General features: G+C 41.5%; 1 protein-coding gene across 4 annotated transcripts in view; it reads right to left on the bottom strand.

Annotated features, from left to right (window-relative positions):
* The window catches only part of palmda (palmdelphin a), a 123,873-nt gene that overhangs the window by 43,363 nt on the left and 62,571 nt on the right, over positions 1-17,939 (bottom strand). For all 4 annotated transcript variants that reach the window (XM_073062755.1, XM_073062754.1, XM_073062752.1 and 1 more), the window contains exon 2: positions 10,532-10,577. In XM_073062755.1, coding sequence (XP_072918856.1) covers positions 10,532-10,576 — 45 coding nt within the window. In that variant the 5' untranslated portion in view covers position 10,577. The remainder of the gene's footprint in view (positions 1-10,531; positions 10,578-17,939) is intronic.

Here is a 17,939-nt window from a genome sequence, read left to right as displayed (position 1 = left end):
AGCACACCATTGCATAGAAGATAGTACTGGTGACAATAACTGGGTAGATCATGTGAAGGAGAGGCCTCCAAAAGATCTCAGGCTTCTCAGGAAGTAGAGGTGACTCTGGCCCTTCTTGTTGGTGCTCCATTCAAATCTGTCATCCAGGTACAGTTCCAGATACTTGTAGGTCCTCACTACTTCCATGTGTGTGGAGGGAAAGCCTCTGAACCAAAGGTTCCCAACCTGGGGTCTATGAATCCCTTAAAAAGGTTGGGAACTCCTGCTCTAAATCATTGTCCTACAAAGCACCTGGTTATTGATTTGGATGATACCAATAGTGATACAGTATTTAATATATGATTCAGGTTAGTGATTTTCAGATTATTCAAATAGGGAATGCATCACATCCAAGCTTAGTTCATGATATTTCGTGCGATTGGAGATCAATATATTGTGAGAGCAACTGATTGGAAAAGGAAAATAACAAAAGAAAGGAATATTATATTTTACATGTTTGTGCAATATAATTCAGAATATATAGATTAATTAGGTACAAGGATTGTTGCGCTGTGTTTAATCACAGTGATTTAATTAATTACACTTGCTCTTGGGTCTTAATGAGAAGCAAGTGGAAGGGTGGGAGTAATTAAAGCTTATGCTCGAGTATTCCTCAATGTGACTTCTGCTGCAGTTCAATTTATTAATTACAGAACTAGACAAAAAATCTTCAACACGTGTAATACAAAAGGCAAGAAATGTTCATTTCTGCATAATAGTTGGGAATAGATCACTCATTTCAACATGGAAGTTTTTGTTGGTAGTATTTCAAGGACACTTATATTTTCAGTACAATGGCAGGTTGAAGTTTTGCTTTCAACATTAAAGTCTGTGAAAGTTACATATCCACGTTCTACCCACGTTTCCTTGTCTAATGCTATTTGATGTCTAGTTCTCAAAAGAAATGGAAACAATGAAGATCATATATTCATCGAGTCATTCACAGAGTATTGATTGGGTAGTAGCATTCTCTACCCACTCTCAAATGGTAGTCAACTATCCTTTGTGTAGTACGTTCAAGATGTTGGCTGAATTGTTCAGTCTCTACAGAGCAGAAGTGAGGTTTTTAACACATTGATGGTGGAGAGAAGAAACAGAAGGGAGGAGTAACATGTTTGCTATCATGTTTGCTGTTGTGTGCGGGGGCAGCAGGCTGAGGGTAGCAGACACCAACAGAATCAACAAACTCATTTGTAAGGCCAGTGATGTTGTGGGGCTGGAACTGGACTCTCTGACGGTGGTGTCTGAAAAGAGGATGCTGTCCAAGTTGCATGTTATCTTGGTCAATGACTCCCATCCACTCCATAATGTACTGGTTAGGCACAGGAGTACATTCAGCCAGAGACTCATTCCACCGAGATGCAACACTGAGCGTCATAGGAAGTCATTCCTGCCTGTGGCCATCAAACTTTACAACTCCTCCCTCGGAGTGTCAGACACCCTGAGCCAATAGGCTGGTCCTGGACTTATTTCCACTTGGCATGATTAATTTATTATTATTTAATTATTTATGGTTTTATATTGCTATATTTCTACACTATACTTGGTTGGCGCGGTTGCAACAAAACCCATTTTCCCTCGGGATCAATAAAGTATGTCTGTTTGTCTGTCTATCTGTCTGAAGTTGTTCCTTTAAGAAAAAAAACTTTGCATAGAATGATACCTGGCTGAATTAGCATTTGAAGTAGAGTTCATGATATTTGTGTTACGACCATAAGGCATAGGAGAAGAATTAGGCCATTTGGCCCATCGAATCTGCTCCCCCTTTCCATCATGGCTGATTTATTATTACGCTGAACCTCATTCTCCTGTGGATAACTCCATGATTTGCAGTCTGTTGAGGGCCAGATAAGAGGCGTTCAAGTCTGGCAAACAAGAAAGTTACAAGAGGACTAGGTGCGATCTCTGGAAAGCTCTCTCCTGGGCGAAATGGTTGTTCTGGACTAAATCTGAATCAATGCAGAAAGTTCAGCAGCTGTGGCTATCACCTCTTACAAAGTGAAACCGAGCAACGTGTGACAACAGGGCTTCACTTCCAGATGAGCACAATGCCTTCTATGCTCACTTTGACTGATAGATAGATAGATAGATAGATAGATACTTTATTCATCCCCAAGGGGAAATTCAACTTTTTTTTCCAATGTCCCATACACTTGTTGTAGCAAAACTAATTACATACAATACTTAACTCAGTAAAAAATATGATATGCATCTAAATCACTATCTCAAAAAGCATTAATAATAGCTTTTAAAAAGTTCTTAAGTCCTGGCGGTAGAATTGTAAAGCCTAATGGCATTGGGGAGTATTGACCTCTTCATCCTGTCTGAGGAGCATTGCATCGATAGTAACCTGTCGCTGAAACTGCTTCTCTGTCTCTGGATGGTGCTATGTAGAGGATGTTCAGAGTTATCCATAATTGACCGTAGCCTACTCAGCGCCCTTCGCTCAGCTACCGATGTTAAACCCTCCAGTACTTTGCCCACGACAGAGCCCGCCTTCCTTACCAGCTTATTAAGACGTGAGGCGTCCCTCTTCTTAATGCTTCCTCCCCAACACGCCACCACAAAGAAGAGGGCGCTCTCCACAACTGACCTATAGAACATCTTCAGCATCTCACTACAGACATTGAATGATGCCAACCTTCTTAGGAAGTACAGTCGACTCTGTGCCTTCCTGCACAAGGCATCTGTGTTGGCAGTCCAGTCTAGCTTCTCGTCATAACATAGAAGAGACCCCATGATCTCCCACAGCCCCTGACGAGCCTGTGATTGCAGTTGCAGAGGCCGAAACGAAAGCATCCTTCAGGAGGGTAAACCCACAGAAAACAGCCAGATGGGGTACCTGGCTGAGTACTAAAGATCTGAGCTGATTAAATGACTGGAGTGTTCACTGAGATATTTAACCTCTCACTTCAGCACTCTGGGGTAACCACTTACTACAAGCAGGCTTCAGTTATACCGGTGCCCAAGAAGAACGTGGTAACCTGCCTCAGTGGGTATCATCCAGTAGCACTTACATCAACATTGATGAAGTTTTTATGAGAGGTTGATGATGAAACAAGTCAACTCCTGCCTCAGAAGCGACTTGGATCTGCTCCAATATGTACACCTGCACAACAGGTCCACAACAGATGCCATTTCATTGATTTCTCACTCAACCTTGGAACATCTGACCAGCAAAGATGCACACATCAGGATGCTCCTTATTGCCTATAGCTGGGCAATCAATCATCCCCTCAAAACTAATCAATAAGCTTCAGGACCATGGCCTCAAATCCTTTTTGTGCAATTGCGCGCTCAATTTCCCCTCAGTTTTCCCATTCAGTTTGGATTGGTAACAACATCTCCTCTACAATCTCCATCAGTACAATTCCACCACAAGGCTTTGGGCTTCGCTCCCTGCTCCATTCGCTTTACACGTATGACTGTAAGACTAAGCACAGCTTGAATGCCATCTTAAGTTGGCTGATGACACCATTGTCACAGGCCGAATCTAAGGCGGTAATGGATCAGCATATAGGAGAGTGATTGAAAATCTGGCTCAGTGGTGCCACAACAACAACCGTTTGCAAGACCAAGGAGCTGATTATTGACTTCAGGAGGAGGAAACCAGAGGTCCATGAGCCAGTCCTCAACAGAGAATCAGAGGTGAAGAGGGTCAGCAACTTCAAGTTCCTTGGTGTTACCGTTTCAGAGGATCTGTCCGGGGTCCAGCACACAAGTGCAATTACGAAGAAAGAACATAGCGCCTCTACAGTACTACTTTAGAGGTTTGCAAAGGTTCAGCATGATGTCTAAAACTTGGACAAGCTTCCATGAATGTGTACCCAGGAATGTATTGTCTGGCTGCATCACAAGCACCAAGGCCCTTGAATGGAAAATCCTCCAAGAAGTAGTGGATATGGCTCAGTTCTCCATGGGAAGGCCCTCCTCACCACTGATCACACCTACACAGTGTTGTTGCAGGAAAGCAGCATCCATCATCAGGAACCCTTGCTGCCCAGGCCATGCCCTCTTCTCATTGCTGCCATCAGGAAAGATCCTCAGGACTCACACCACCAGGTTCAGCAATTGTTATTACCCCTGAACCGTCAGGCTCTTGAACCAGAGGGATAACTTCACTCAACTTTACTTGCCTCATCGCTAAACTATTCCCATAATCTATGGTCTCTTGCTGAGGACACTTTGCCTCATGTTGTTGATATTTATTGCTTATTTATTTATTATTATTTTCTTTTTGCATTTGCATGGTTTGTTGTATTTTACACACTGGTTATCTGCTCCGTTTGTGTGGTCTTTTCTTGATTCTATTATGGATATTTTGAGTAGTAGGGTGGGGATACATCTTAACAAAGGGACTGTAAGGCACTCCTTCCCTCTGCTAGCCTGCAGGTCACTCTTGGGCAAGGTGTAGCACCTGCTTAGCCCACGATCAGGGTCACATCAAGCCACAGGAGCAGGTGATGGATGATTGCATGAGCACTGGTGCATATCACAAGTCCTAGTTATGCGACCACTGTTGCCAAACAGACAATCTCTGAAGAGTATTGAAAATGGCTGAGGTCACACTTCTTATAATGGCACTGCCCAGAAGAAGACAATGGCAAACCACTTCTGTAGAAAAATTTGCCAAGAACCATCATGGTCATGGAAAGACAATGATCACTTACGTCATATGACATGGCACATAATGAACGATTATTGTTATTGGATTTTCTGAGTATGCCGGCAGGCAAATAAATCTAAAGGTTGTATGTGGTGACATATATGTACTTTGAACTGCCTTCTCCTTATAACCTTTGATGCCCTTACTAATCATGAACCTATCAACCACTGCTTTAAATATACCCAATGACTTGGCCTCCATAGCCATTTATGACAATGAATTCCACAGATTTACTGCCCTCCGGCTAAAGAAATTCCTCATCATCTTTGTTCTAAAGGGCTGTCCCTATATTCTAAGGCTGTGCCCTGTGCTCTCTGGTTCTGGACTCCCCACTATGGGAAACATCTTCTCCACATCCACTCTTTCTAGGCCCGTCAATATTTGATAGGTTTCAATGCGATCCCCTGTCATTCTTCTAAAGTCCTGAGAATTCAAACCCAGAACCATCAAATGACCTTCACATGTTAACCCTTTCATTCTTGGAATTATTCTCACGGACCCCCTCAGGACCCTGTCCAATGCCAGCACATCTTTTCTTAGATAAAAACTGATCGGCCCCCTGCCCTCAGCAGCAGAGCAGGAAGATGGATACATTGGCCCCTGACTTTAGCTTGCCTTTGACTTTTCTGCTTCAGTGTGCAGGCAAGCAAAGACAAAAAGACCCCTATTAGACACCTGGCCATCAGTTTCCAATGGACAACCAGCTAAGAGCTACAATGGTCCGGGCCATTAAGTGAACAAAGCAAAAACTTTTCATTGCGTTTGATAACAGAGGTACCAAAAAAAGGAAACTAAATTCTCAACAGTCAGGACTAATGTGAAGTATAGAGATAGATAGGATATATTAATCACTATAAGTGGAGATGTTTGTTAATACGGCAATGGAAAAAGCAAAATTGTTTTTTGGGTTTCATATTAAGAGTGATAGAATTGCAAAGTTGAAGTTTACATGTATTGGAACACAACTGGAGTACTGTGAACTGTACAAAGACTCATTGGAGACATACAGCATTCGATGCTTCATAGACACCCCATCCACAACCATTCACTGACTCAAGGCATTGATTGTGTGGATAGTCAGAGGCTTTTTCCCAGGGCTGAAATGGCTAGCATGAGAGGGCACAGTTTTGGAAGTAGGTACAGAGGAGATATCAGGGTTAAGTTTTTTATGCAGAGAGTGGTGAGTGTGTGGAATGGGCTGCCGGCAACGGTGGTGGAGGCGGATACGATAGGGTCTTTTAAGAGACTCCTGGACAGATATATGGAGCACAGAAACTAGAGGGCTATGGTAATTTCTCAGGTAAGGACATGTTTGGCACAGCTTTGTGGGCTGAAGGGCCTGTATTGTGCTGTAGGTTTTCTATGTTCTATGTTTCTATGACTCCATTGCCGAAACACATTATGAACAGCTACAGATGCACAACAGCAAATCAGTAAGATGCATCAGACAGCACCTTCCAAACCCACAACCTCTACCAGCCAGGAGGACAAATGCAGCAAAACCGTGGGAACATCACCAACAGGAAGTTGCCCTTCAAGCCGCACACAATGCTGGCTTGGAACCATATTGCTAGTGCTTCAACACTGCTGGGCAAAGATCCTGCAACAGCATTGATGGTAATCTCCACACTTCCATATCTGAAACAGTTCAACGAGGCAGCTCACCACCACCCTATGGATTGGCAACTATATACTGACTCACTGTTAAAAGCAACATTACTTAAATGAATAAAAAGAAAGTATAGGCATATTTATGGGTCAGTTAGTTGTATGATTGAAAAGAAAAAATAAATGGATTTGTCGAGAGGATTATGTGAAGATGGAAGGCAAGAAGTTTGCATAGACCATAATTACTGAAAAAGGCCAGTAGGGGCAAATGGACAGGCTCATTCTATAATATTTTCAACATAATTCAGTAATTTATTATATTCTTTCATTGTAGTCATCCTACCTGAAAATGTGAACCGTACCTACCTGACAAAACTGCCCTGTTCACAAAATGCTGGACAAATCTATTGCAGGAAATTACTGCTCAGTCTGTCTTATCTCAGTAATGAACAAGCTGATGAGAAGTTTTTATGTCTCTGCTTTTAAATGAAACCTGCTTACTGATGTAAAAGATGATGAGAGGCATTGATCATGTGGATAGTCAGAGGCTTTTTCCCAGGGCTGAAATGGTTGCCACAAGAGGACACAGGTTTAAGGTGCTGGGGAGTAGGTACAGAGGAGATGTTAGGAGTAAGTTTTTTATTCAGAGAGTGGTGGGTGCATGGAATGCACTGCCAGCAACGGTGGTGGAGGCGGATACAATAGGGTCTTTTAAGAGACTTTTGGATAGGTACATGGAGCTTAGAAAAATAGAGGGCCTAGTAAGCCTAGTAATTTCTAAGGTAGGGACATGCTCGGCACAACTTTGTGGGCCGAAGGGCCTGTATTGTGCTGTAGGTTTTCTATGTTTCTATGTCCAGTTTGGGTTTAGCCAAAAATATTGAGCTTCCATCTTCATCAAAGCCTTGGTCCAAGTAAGGACCTAAACAACAAAATTGCAGGGAGGGCAAGATAAATGCCTATGGCAATACTTGACTGCGAGTGGCATCAGGTGTCCTAGTAAATATGACATTAATTAGAATCAAAGGGAAACTTTTCTAATAATTGGAGCCCTAGCTTAAACAAAGGATGGTTGCTGGAGGGCAGTCATTCCAGCTTTAGAATATCATTTCAGGGGGTCCTTGAGGCAGTGCCTACGCTCAACTGTGTTTGGATGCTCCAATAAAAATCTTTCTTTCACTATAAAATCAGAAGTGGCAATATACGCTGATGATTCCACAATGTTTAATTCTGTTCATAATTTCTCAGCAATAGAAGCAGTTCATGTTTGCATGCAGCAGAGCCTAGCCAGCCTTCAGGGACAATATTTACATTGCAGAAGTGCCAGACTATCTCTAGCAAGAAAATCTAAACATCTATCCCTCATATCCCAAGTCAATATTATCACCTAATCCCTTCACATCAATATCCCAGAGTTCATCATTAATCAGCAGTGCGTCTGGACCATTCTCATAAACACTGTGTCTTCATAAGCAAGTCAGAGGCTGGGAATCTTGAACAAATAATTTAGCACTTGACACCTTAAAGTCTTTCCTCAATCTACAAGTCACAAACCAGCAGTGGGATGGAATATTTTATGCCTGCCTCATTGAGTGCAACTCCAACGTGAGTGCAACTCCAACAAGATGCTTGAATCCAACTGGTATTAAACAATCACTTGATTGGTGCCCCATCTTTTAACCTAAACCACCATTTCCTCTACCACTGGTGCACATTGAAGCTATTTGCCCAGTCTTTCTAACAGCACTTCTCAAACCTGTGTCCTCTGCCACCAAGAGTGTTCAAAGTTCAAAGTAAATTTGTTAACAAATTATGCATATGTCACCGCATACTATCTTGAGATTTTTGCAGGCATTTACAGTAGAATCGAGAAATACAATAAAATCAATGAAAAACTACTCACAAACAATGTGCAAAAATCGATAGACTGTGCAAACAAAAAATAGGGAAATAAATAATTTCCTTATTTGCAGTGTCCTTGGAAGTCAGTGCACAGGTTCTGGAATCAGTTCAAAGTTGAGGTGAGTGAAGTTATTTACACTGGTTCATGAGTCGGATGGTTGAAGGGTAATAATTGTTCTTGAATCTTGTGTTCTGGGACCTAGGGCTAAGTACACCAGTCACATGGGGACATCACCAGTCACATGGTCAGCTTCAAAATACACGCCATCTTGACTTGGAGAGTCACTGTTGTTTCACTGTTATTGGGTCTGTGTTACAGTACCCTCCCACCCACACCTTACTGATGTACACTTACCCAGCTTTTATTTTCCCCATGTAATGGGACAGCTCACCTGACCTGTTCTAGGGCAATAAATGATGCACAATATATTCCAGTGATGTCTAGATTCTAAACAATATATGACCACATAAATAAGTGAAGAACTAACCTCCTGGGGCTGGACACCTTTGCAGATTTTGAGGTTTATGCATTGATTCCTGAGTATGATTCATCAACATAAATTTTGAGTGATTGTGGTCCCAGCACACTTCCAGTGGAAAACCACCTCACACATTTTGCCATTATGAGTAGCTATCCAAACCTTCTGGTCTCTCTTTTGTGGTTAACTAATAGGCACCTGTTCCTTGACTCCACATGTTCTGAATCGCCTATTGCTTTCCGTTATCAAAGTCCTTTTCAAAATCCAAATGAAATGCAGCTGCTGCATTATTGTTGCCTGCGTACGTTGGTCCTGACCTTTCAAAGATTTCAATAAGCTTGATTGAATGTGATCTTCCCTTTGGAAATTTGTGTTGGCAAAATCTTTGATATATTTTTGGTTTCTGAATTTCAGTTGATTACATCTTTTAGTAAAAAAAAATCAATTAACTGATGGAAGCAATTTTGTATGCAATTTTCAGGACTTGTTCCACCTCTTTCATTTTAGTGAGAGAACAACCTTAGCTGCCTTCCAGTATTCTAATACTATTCCCTTTTCAATTAATTTTTACAAATCTATAAATCTTTTCATATTTGAGATATGGTTCATTCAAAACTGAGGTTTTATTCTCTTATGTGATAATTATTTGTTGCCATACTGCTAACATTATTATGACGTTTTCTGTACAGGTAGGTTCAGGTAGATAAAACAATTATGAGACATTAACATAGAACATCGAAAATCTACGGTATATTACAGGCCCTTCAGCCCACAATGTTGTGCCGACCATGTAACCTACTCAAGAAACTGCCTAGAATTTTCTTAGTGCTCCATTTTTCTAAGCTCCATGTACCTATCTAAGAGGCTCTTAAAATACCTTTTCAATTAAAATTAACCTTCAACCAGCATTAAAACTTAAATCAGTATCTCAAAGAAAATGTGTTATTTTTGAGGGGAAGAGTATTATGAAACAATGCAGAAGTGATTTATTTCCTCATTTTCTAAAGAAGCTTTGATGCTTGACACTTCTGTACAAATACAGTACAGCACACTTTTTTCCAGGCTTAGAGACTGGATAATGTTATGGTGTGTCAATTTCTAAATTAGGTTTTTAATCTTATGATCAAATCACTGGCTGTCATTAATACATTATTCAGTAGACACTCAAGAATAATCATTTCCAATTACAAGTAATTATGGCAAATGCAATTATCTTAACTATTATTATTACATAGCAAATATATTTTCAAATATTTTAACTATGTAGGTCACTAAATGAGATCCAAACTAACAGAAGTACTTTGAGGAGGTATCCAGTCAGCCATGTATAACATCTGTTTTGCTATTGCTGTAACATATTTTGAAAAATCACAATAAAAATCTTTTAGACCATGGTTATTACAAGAATGTCATCATGCCATTGAGAGAAATGTTATAAGTAGACTGATGTGGCATCAGGCTTTAGTCTCAACTAGAAGAAAGTGGCCTGCCCTCAGACTCTGGCATCACACGAAAACAGATATTTTAAAAATCATTTGCAGGGACACATGCCTCTGCTACACTCTCTTGCAGATTTCAATTCTTCATTTTTCGACTTCAATGGTTATTTAATCCAACAATGAAAATATACAATTCTGCCACTGTACAGGGAGAAAACAAACGTGGAGAATATTTTGATATAAACGTCGAGAGTCTTTAATTAACTAATTCCTGCCAGAAAAGAATACTTAACTGAAGTTGAAGATCCTTGGGGACTTTGACCTGAAAGTGTCCTTCATGCATACTTACAAACAATACACCGATTGGATTACACAGAAGGCAAATTTAGAGGACTTACAGTGATGGCTTGTAGTCTTTCCTTCAGTAGATAAGTCTCGTCCATCCTAAATCAAAACAGAAAGAGCAAAAGTAGATGGCTGGCGAACATGAGCAGGAGAGGGAGACGTGAGTGCAGGCGTGTGCTGCAGCTGGGGTGGAGAGTATTCCTGGCTTGTCAGGACGTCTCCCAGCAGATGATGGTACTGGCCTGACTCAGACAGGCACATGTGATGAAGGTTGCAGAAACAGATTGCTGGCCTGACTGTCACATTTGAGTGACAGACCATATGTTCTCCTTGGCCCAGAATTCCTTTTGTTCAATTGTTTCAGGAGGTGAGACAGCTTCCTACTATCCAGTATTAAAGAGACAATACGGTTTCTTACAGATAAGAAAAAGATTGCATGTCTGCAGTATGACCAAAGATGCAGAATGCTACTGAAGAGTTAACATGTACAACTAATATTAAAGATACAAAGTGGGCATATTTCAGAGGTTCAGAATGAAAGAAAAAATGGGTCTTTATAAAAGAATTCCTCAATTGTTTTGGGACCTCTACTCTTTATGACTTTTATAAATGACCTGGCTGAGGAAGTAGAGGGATGGGTTAGTAAATTTGCTGATGACACAAAGGTTGGGGGTGTTGTGGATAGTGTGGAAGGCTGTCAGAGATTATAGCGGGACATTGATAGGATGAAAAGCTGGGCTGAGAAGTGGCAGATGGAGTTCAACTCAGATAAGTGTGAGGTGGTTCATTTTGGTACGTTAAATATAATGGCAGTATATAGTATTAATGGTAAGAGTCTTGGCAGTGTGGAGGATCAGAGAGATCTTGGGGTCCGATTCCATAGGACAATCAAAGCTGCTACGCAGGTTGACAATGTGGTTAAGAAGACATACAATGCATTGGCCTTCATCAACCATGGGACTGAGTTTAACAGTCGAGAGGTAATATTGCAGCTATATAGGACCCTGGTCAGACCCCACTTGGAGTACTGTGCTCAATTCTGGTTGCCTCACTACAAGAAGGACGTGGAAACCATAGAAAGGGTGCAGAGGAGATTTACAAGGAAGTTGCCTGGATTGGGGAGTATGCCTTATGAGAATAGGTTGAGTGAACTCAGCCTTTTCTCCTTGGAGCAACGGAGGATGAGAGGTGAACAAGATAAGGAGAGGCATTGATTGTGTGGATAATCAGAGGCTTTTTCCCAGGGCTGAAATGGCTAGCACGAGAGGGCATAGTTCTAAGGTGCTTGGAAGACAGACAGACAGACATACTTTATTGATCCCGAGGGAAATTGGGTTTCGTTACAGTCGCACCAACCAAGAATAGTGTAGAAATATAGCAATATAAAACCATAAATAATTAAATAATAATAAGTTAATTATGCCAAGTGGAAATAAGTCCAGGACCAGCCTATTGGCTCAGGGTGTCTGACACTCCAAGGGAGGAGTTGTAAAGTTTGATGGCCACAGGCAGGAATGACTTCCTATGACGCTCAGTGTTGCATCTCGGTGGAATAAGTCTTTGGCTAAATGTACTCCTGTGCCTAACCAGTACATTATGGAGTGGATGGGAGTCATTGTCCAAGATGGCGTGCAACTTGGACAGCATCCTCTTTTCAGACACCACCGTCAGAGAGTCCAGTTCCACTCCCACAACATCACTGGCCTTATGAATGAGTTTGTTGATTCTGTTGGTGTCTGCTACCCTCAGCCTGCTGCCCCAGCACACAACAGCAAACATGATAGCACTGGCCACCACAGACCTGTAGAACATCCTCAGCATCATCCGGCAGATGTTAAAGGACCTCAGTCTCCTCAGGAAGTAGATACAGAGGAAAGTCAGGGGTAAGTTTTTTTTACTAGAGAGTGGTGAGTGCATGGAATGGGCTGCCAGCTATGGTGGTGGAGGCAGATACGATAGCGTCTTTTAAGAGACTGCTGTTCAGGTACATGGAACTTAGAAAAATAGAGGGCTATAGGTAAGCCTAGGTAGTTCTAAGGTAAGGACATGTTCGGCACAGCTTTGTGGGCTGGAGGGCCTGTATTGTGCTGTAGATTTTCTACGTTTCTAATTTTTTGGTAGAACAATGATACAGTTGGTAGAGATGCTGCTTTACAGCTCCTGTAATCCATGTAGAATCCAGACCTTTGATGCTGTCTATGTGGAGTTTGCATGTTCTTGCTGTGAATTTGTGAATTTTCTTTGAGTTTCCCAGTTTCCTCCCAATGCTCTGCCGCTTGGTGGGTTAACTGGGCAAAATGCATTGCCTCTTGTGTATAGCAGAGCAGTAGAATCTAGGCGGGGTGTGTTGGGAATTGAGGGAAATTGTGAGAGCAAACATGGTAGGCATGCTATGTTGGCCTAGAATGTGTGGCATTACTTACGGGCAGCCCCCAGCTTCATTTTGGGTGTGTCTGTTGCCAATGCGAATAATGCATTTCACTTTATGTTTCAGTGTAGGTGATCAGTAAATCTGAACCTGAATTTGTAAACTGTGAAGTATCTGCAGTGATATTCACATCCCTGAAAGAGCAAAAGTTACAGCTAACAATATACTTTTGAAGTGTGGAGACTGTAGTGATGCACGACAGTGGGTGTGATTGGGGAATTCTGAGATCTGAGACTGGAGGATCCTTATTAACCATCTGCAGCCTGTTCCTTATTTTCAGGCTGCTGTTGAGATGCCCACATCAATCCGCTAGGAATTTGAAGAGGAGTGAGTGTCTGGTGGCTGCTGAATTCTAAGTAGCATCAGCAATCGGCCTGATGGGGTGACTGGTACTGGAATTACATTTTCCATCCCTTCTTCTGCCTGACTCCAGCTCAGAGTACTGTGGCCAACTGCACTGTGTCACAATCTTTACTCATTATTAACTTTGCAGATGGAGATGTTGCAGAAGACATTGGTCGTTGCCAGTATTCTAAAGCAGTCTGATGTCAGAATGTCTGCTCTTCAGCAACTGATCAGTTTCTTGTATAATGCAGTCAGCCATGTTTATAATGCTGGCTTGATCAATTACATGCCCCAATGTGAGGGAGACCTTCTTTGGCCATGTGGCTCAACACTGTCTGGTGGTGAATCATCAACCTAATTTGGAATCACAAACAATAACCTTTTGGTTTATTCTTGATCAAAGGACTTTGTCTCTGCATAAATAATACTGCGTCATAAGTGTAATGATCAAAATTAAAATGTCTGTTTTACACATTATCAGAATGCAAACACTACCACGTAAATAATTGCTGTTTGTAAGTCCACATTTTGTTCAATTTGCCCTGATAATAGTTTTATTTTTGGCTTTAACCCAAGGGTAGTATGGCATGGTAGTGTAGCGATTAGCGTAACACTTTACAGTGCCAGCTATGAGATCATGGTTCAATCCCTGCCACTCGCTGTAAGGAATCTGTATGTTCTCCTCTCCTCATGACCACGTGGGTTTCCTCTGGGTTCTCAGGGGAAGAACCCCAGAGTGTTTCTTCCCACACTCCAAATATGTAGAGTTGGGGTTAATAAGTTGTGGGCATGCTACATTTGAGGAAGAAGCGAGGCGACACTCCCTCAACTATCAGGCTCTTGAACCAAAAGGGATAACCTTGACTCAACTTCACTTGCCCTGTCATTGAAACGTCCCCACAACTTAAGGACTCACTTTCAAGGACTCTTCATCTCATGTTCTCAATATTTATTGCTTTTTATTTATTATTATTATTTCTTTCTTTATATAATTGCACAGTTTGTTGTCATGCATGCTGGTGCGATCTTTCACTGATTTTATTATGGATTTATTGAGTATGCTTTCAAGAAAATGGATCTCATGTTTGTATATAGTGACATATATGTACTTTGAATTTCGACACTTGCAGCTGCCTCCAGCACATCCTATGTTGGTCATTGCTGCGAACAATGTATTTCACTGTATATTACAATGTTTCAATGTCCATGAGGCTAATAAAGCTAATATTTACAAATTAAATGTTTATTCTGTTTATATCCTTCAGAAGATGATTTTGATTTTGCAGTCATTGATGCGATAGATGCCTCTAATCATGGCTGATTTCCGGACTAAGTTGTCTTCAGTCACCTTCCCCACTAGAGTAACTTTGTAGCAGTTCGTTTTATTCTCAGTGGCACGCTCCTGCTCAGTGACGACATCTGGGGCAGGGGGATGAGGGTGCTGAATTGAAAGGTGTTTCAGAACAAACCTTAGGCACAAAATAGTTGACAAAGCATTGACAACTATCAGAGGCATGTTTTTTGTAGATATAGCATGGAATAGTGCTTGCTGGCCCTTCGAGCTGTGCTCGCCCGCGATACCCCAATTTTAACCCTAGCCTAATCATGGGACAATTTATAATGACCAATTAACACACCAACAGTGTGTCTGGGCCGTCTGGACTGTGGAAGGAAACCGGAGCACCTGGAGGAAACCCACACAGTCAAGGGAGAACGTATAAACTCCTTACAGGCAGGGTCAGGAATTGAACCCAGGTTGCCTGTACTGTAAAGCACCGTGCTAACCACTCCGCTAGCAGGCCACTCTACAGTGCATGTGTTTTGGCTTATATGATGGTCAAACCTTTTAGATATTTCAATACTTTTGAATGTCATTGACATTCGGAAACACTAAAATAAATTCAACAATTGCAATTAAAAGTCCTGTATTGTTTTTATTCAAATGACGGAAGGCACTACACTGCTTCAGGCTCTTAGAAGTAGATTTCTCCTTGTTTTACATCCTTCTCCTTTGCCACTTGCATCCCTGAGGAAGTGGGGTTGAGAAAAGACTGGCAAAGATTCCTCATTGTCTCTGTACCTGGTTTGTGAGACATGGCAGCTTCTTAAGAGAATGCTTACATCATTATACTGTGTACAGAAGGTTTTATGCACCATTAAGTTTGAGGTAGAATCCATCATTTGGGAGGAGATGTTACATTAAGACCCCATCTGTTCTCCCAGGTGGATGTAAAAGATTTTATGGTATTTTAGAGTAATACCATATCTCTTGTGCCCAAACCTATTGTTAGTCATGGAGGTCTTAGAGTTGTGGAGCACTACAGCACAAAAACAGGCTATTCAGTACTTGCATTGCTTTCTTGGGGATGTAAATGACAAAGGACAAAATTGTAAATCTACTCTAAGAGCTTGAGGCAGGTTAGTGCCTCCATTCATTTGAATGGAGACAACCATTATTCAGCCTAGTTCCCATCAACTATCACTTGGAAAATAGCCCTCCATTCCCCTCCCATCCACACTTCTCTCAACTGCTGCAATTGACCTGCATCCACCACCTTACTGGCAGCTCATTCTATGCTCACACCACCCTCTAAATCAGGGGTTCCCAACCTGGGATCCATGGACCCCTTGCTTAATACTATTGGTCCATGACACAAAAAAAGAAAGTTGGGGAACCCCTGCTGTGATTGAAGAAGTTTCTCCTCAGGTGCCCCTTAAATATTTCACCTTTCACCCTTAACCTATGAACTCTAGTTGTAGTCTCACTGAACTTCAGTGGTTATCACAATAAGTCTAAAAAATATCCTGATCATGTGGTCAGTGTCACATTGTTTCTGGAATTTGCTGGGTGCAAACAGGCTGCTATGTTTCTTATACACCACTTCAAAGGCACGTTATTAATTGTGACGTGCTTTGGGATGTGTTAACTGGGATATAAAATATATTTTATAAATGCAAGTCTGTCTTTACATTTGTGAAGTTTCTTCTCTATTTCTCTTGTTGTCTTTTTCTTTCATTCAATCTTTCTTTCTTTTGGCTTCCTTCCCTCCCTCTCTCCCTGTTGTTGATAGCAGGAAGCTCAAACCACCACTGATGTAGTTGTGTTATTTAAGTCAGAACACACACAGTTCCCTGTAGAGTGATTCACAGTATCCAAATCTGTAGCAGAGCCAGATATGTCAGCACTTTCTGGTTGCATTCCATTGCTGTTTGCATCATGTTCAGATTAGGACTTGTCTGGAGGACTTGAGCAATGGCATTGAAATTTAACAATGTGAAGAACGGTGCAATGTTTATTGCATCTGTCACCCTCATCAGGATCCAGGAGCAACATAAGCACTGCCTTCTGGACAAATAGTCTATTAACCGCGATCTTGAAACGTGTCAAAATGATCTACTTCCTGCCCCCGATTCCCACTTCCTGATATGTTACTCACACATTGTATTTGTATATTGTGTTGTCCCAGAGCAGTACAAAGATAACCATGTTACAAAAAAAAACAACTCATTAGGTTCCAACTCCATATCCCCCATAATGGCATCTCTCACCCTTTGTGATTCATTGTTGAGGCAATATGAATTATTTGCTGACACTTTCTCTAAACCTTATGATCCCAGTATTAATGCACACCATCTGTTCTGGAATCTATCATGAAGTCTGGAGCTCTGCTGCCCAGCAAAGCAGATCAATAGACAAATAGGTTGCACATAGAACATAGATCATTACAGCACAGTACAGGCCCTTTTGCCCATGATGTGGTGCCAACCAGTTAACATACTCAACAATCAATCTAACCATTTCTTCCTACATAGCCCTCCATTTCTTATTATCCATGTGCCTATCTAAGAGTTTCTTAGATGTTTCTATAGTACCTGTCTCTCCCACCACCACTCACTCACCAATCTTTGTGTAAAATACTTAACTCTAACATCACCCTTATACTTTCCTCCAAACACCTTAAAATTATGCTATGATTAGCCATTACCACCCTGGGAAAAAAAGGTCTCTGGCTATTCACTCAATCTAATCTTATCATCTTGTACACCTCTATCAAAACACCTCTCATTCTTCTTTACTCCAAAGAGAAAAGCCTTAGCTTGCTTAACCTATCAGCGTAAGATATGCTCCCTAGTCCAAGCAGCATTCTGATAAATCTCCTCCTCAGCCTCTCTAAAACTTCCATGTCCTTCTTTTAATAAGCAACCAGAACTGAACACAATATTCCAAGGGTGGTCTAATCTGTGTTTTACAGAGCTACAACATTACCTTGCCGCACTTGAATGCAATCCCTCGATTATTGAAGGTCAACACCTTAACAACCCCATCAACCTTCATGGCAACTTTGGAGGACCGCCAAGATCTCTCTGCCCCTCCACACTGCTAAGAATCCTGCCTTTAACCCTGTATTCTGCCTTCAAATTCAACTTTCCAAAAGAGAATAACTTCACACTTTACGGGGTTGACTTCCATCTGCTACTTCTCATGCAAGTTCTGCATCTTGTCAAGCTTGAGGCATCCAAACTGATTGAAATATAATTTTTTCTCTCTGGAGTAACCTGAGTTGATGAGACAAATTGACTGCTTCTCTCAATGTCAGCAGATGAAAAATAAGGCAGGTAATTTATGGTCACTGCGGTGGGTTGGGCAACATTGACCATTTTAGCCCAGGTTTTATGAATTGAGGAGA

This window comes from Hemitrygon akajei, chromosome 12 (assembly GCF_048418815.1).
Source record: "Hemitrygon akajei chromosome 12, sHemAka1.3, whole genome shotgun sequence".
NCBI lineage: Eukaryota > Metazoa > Chordata > Chondrichthyes > Myliobatiformes > Dasyatidae > Hemitrygon > Hemitrygon akajei.
This window is presented reverse-complemented; position numbering and strand designations above follow the sequence as displayed.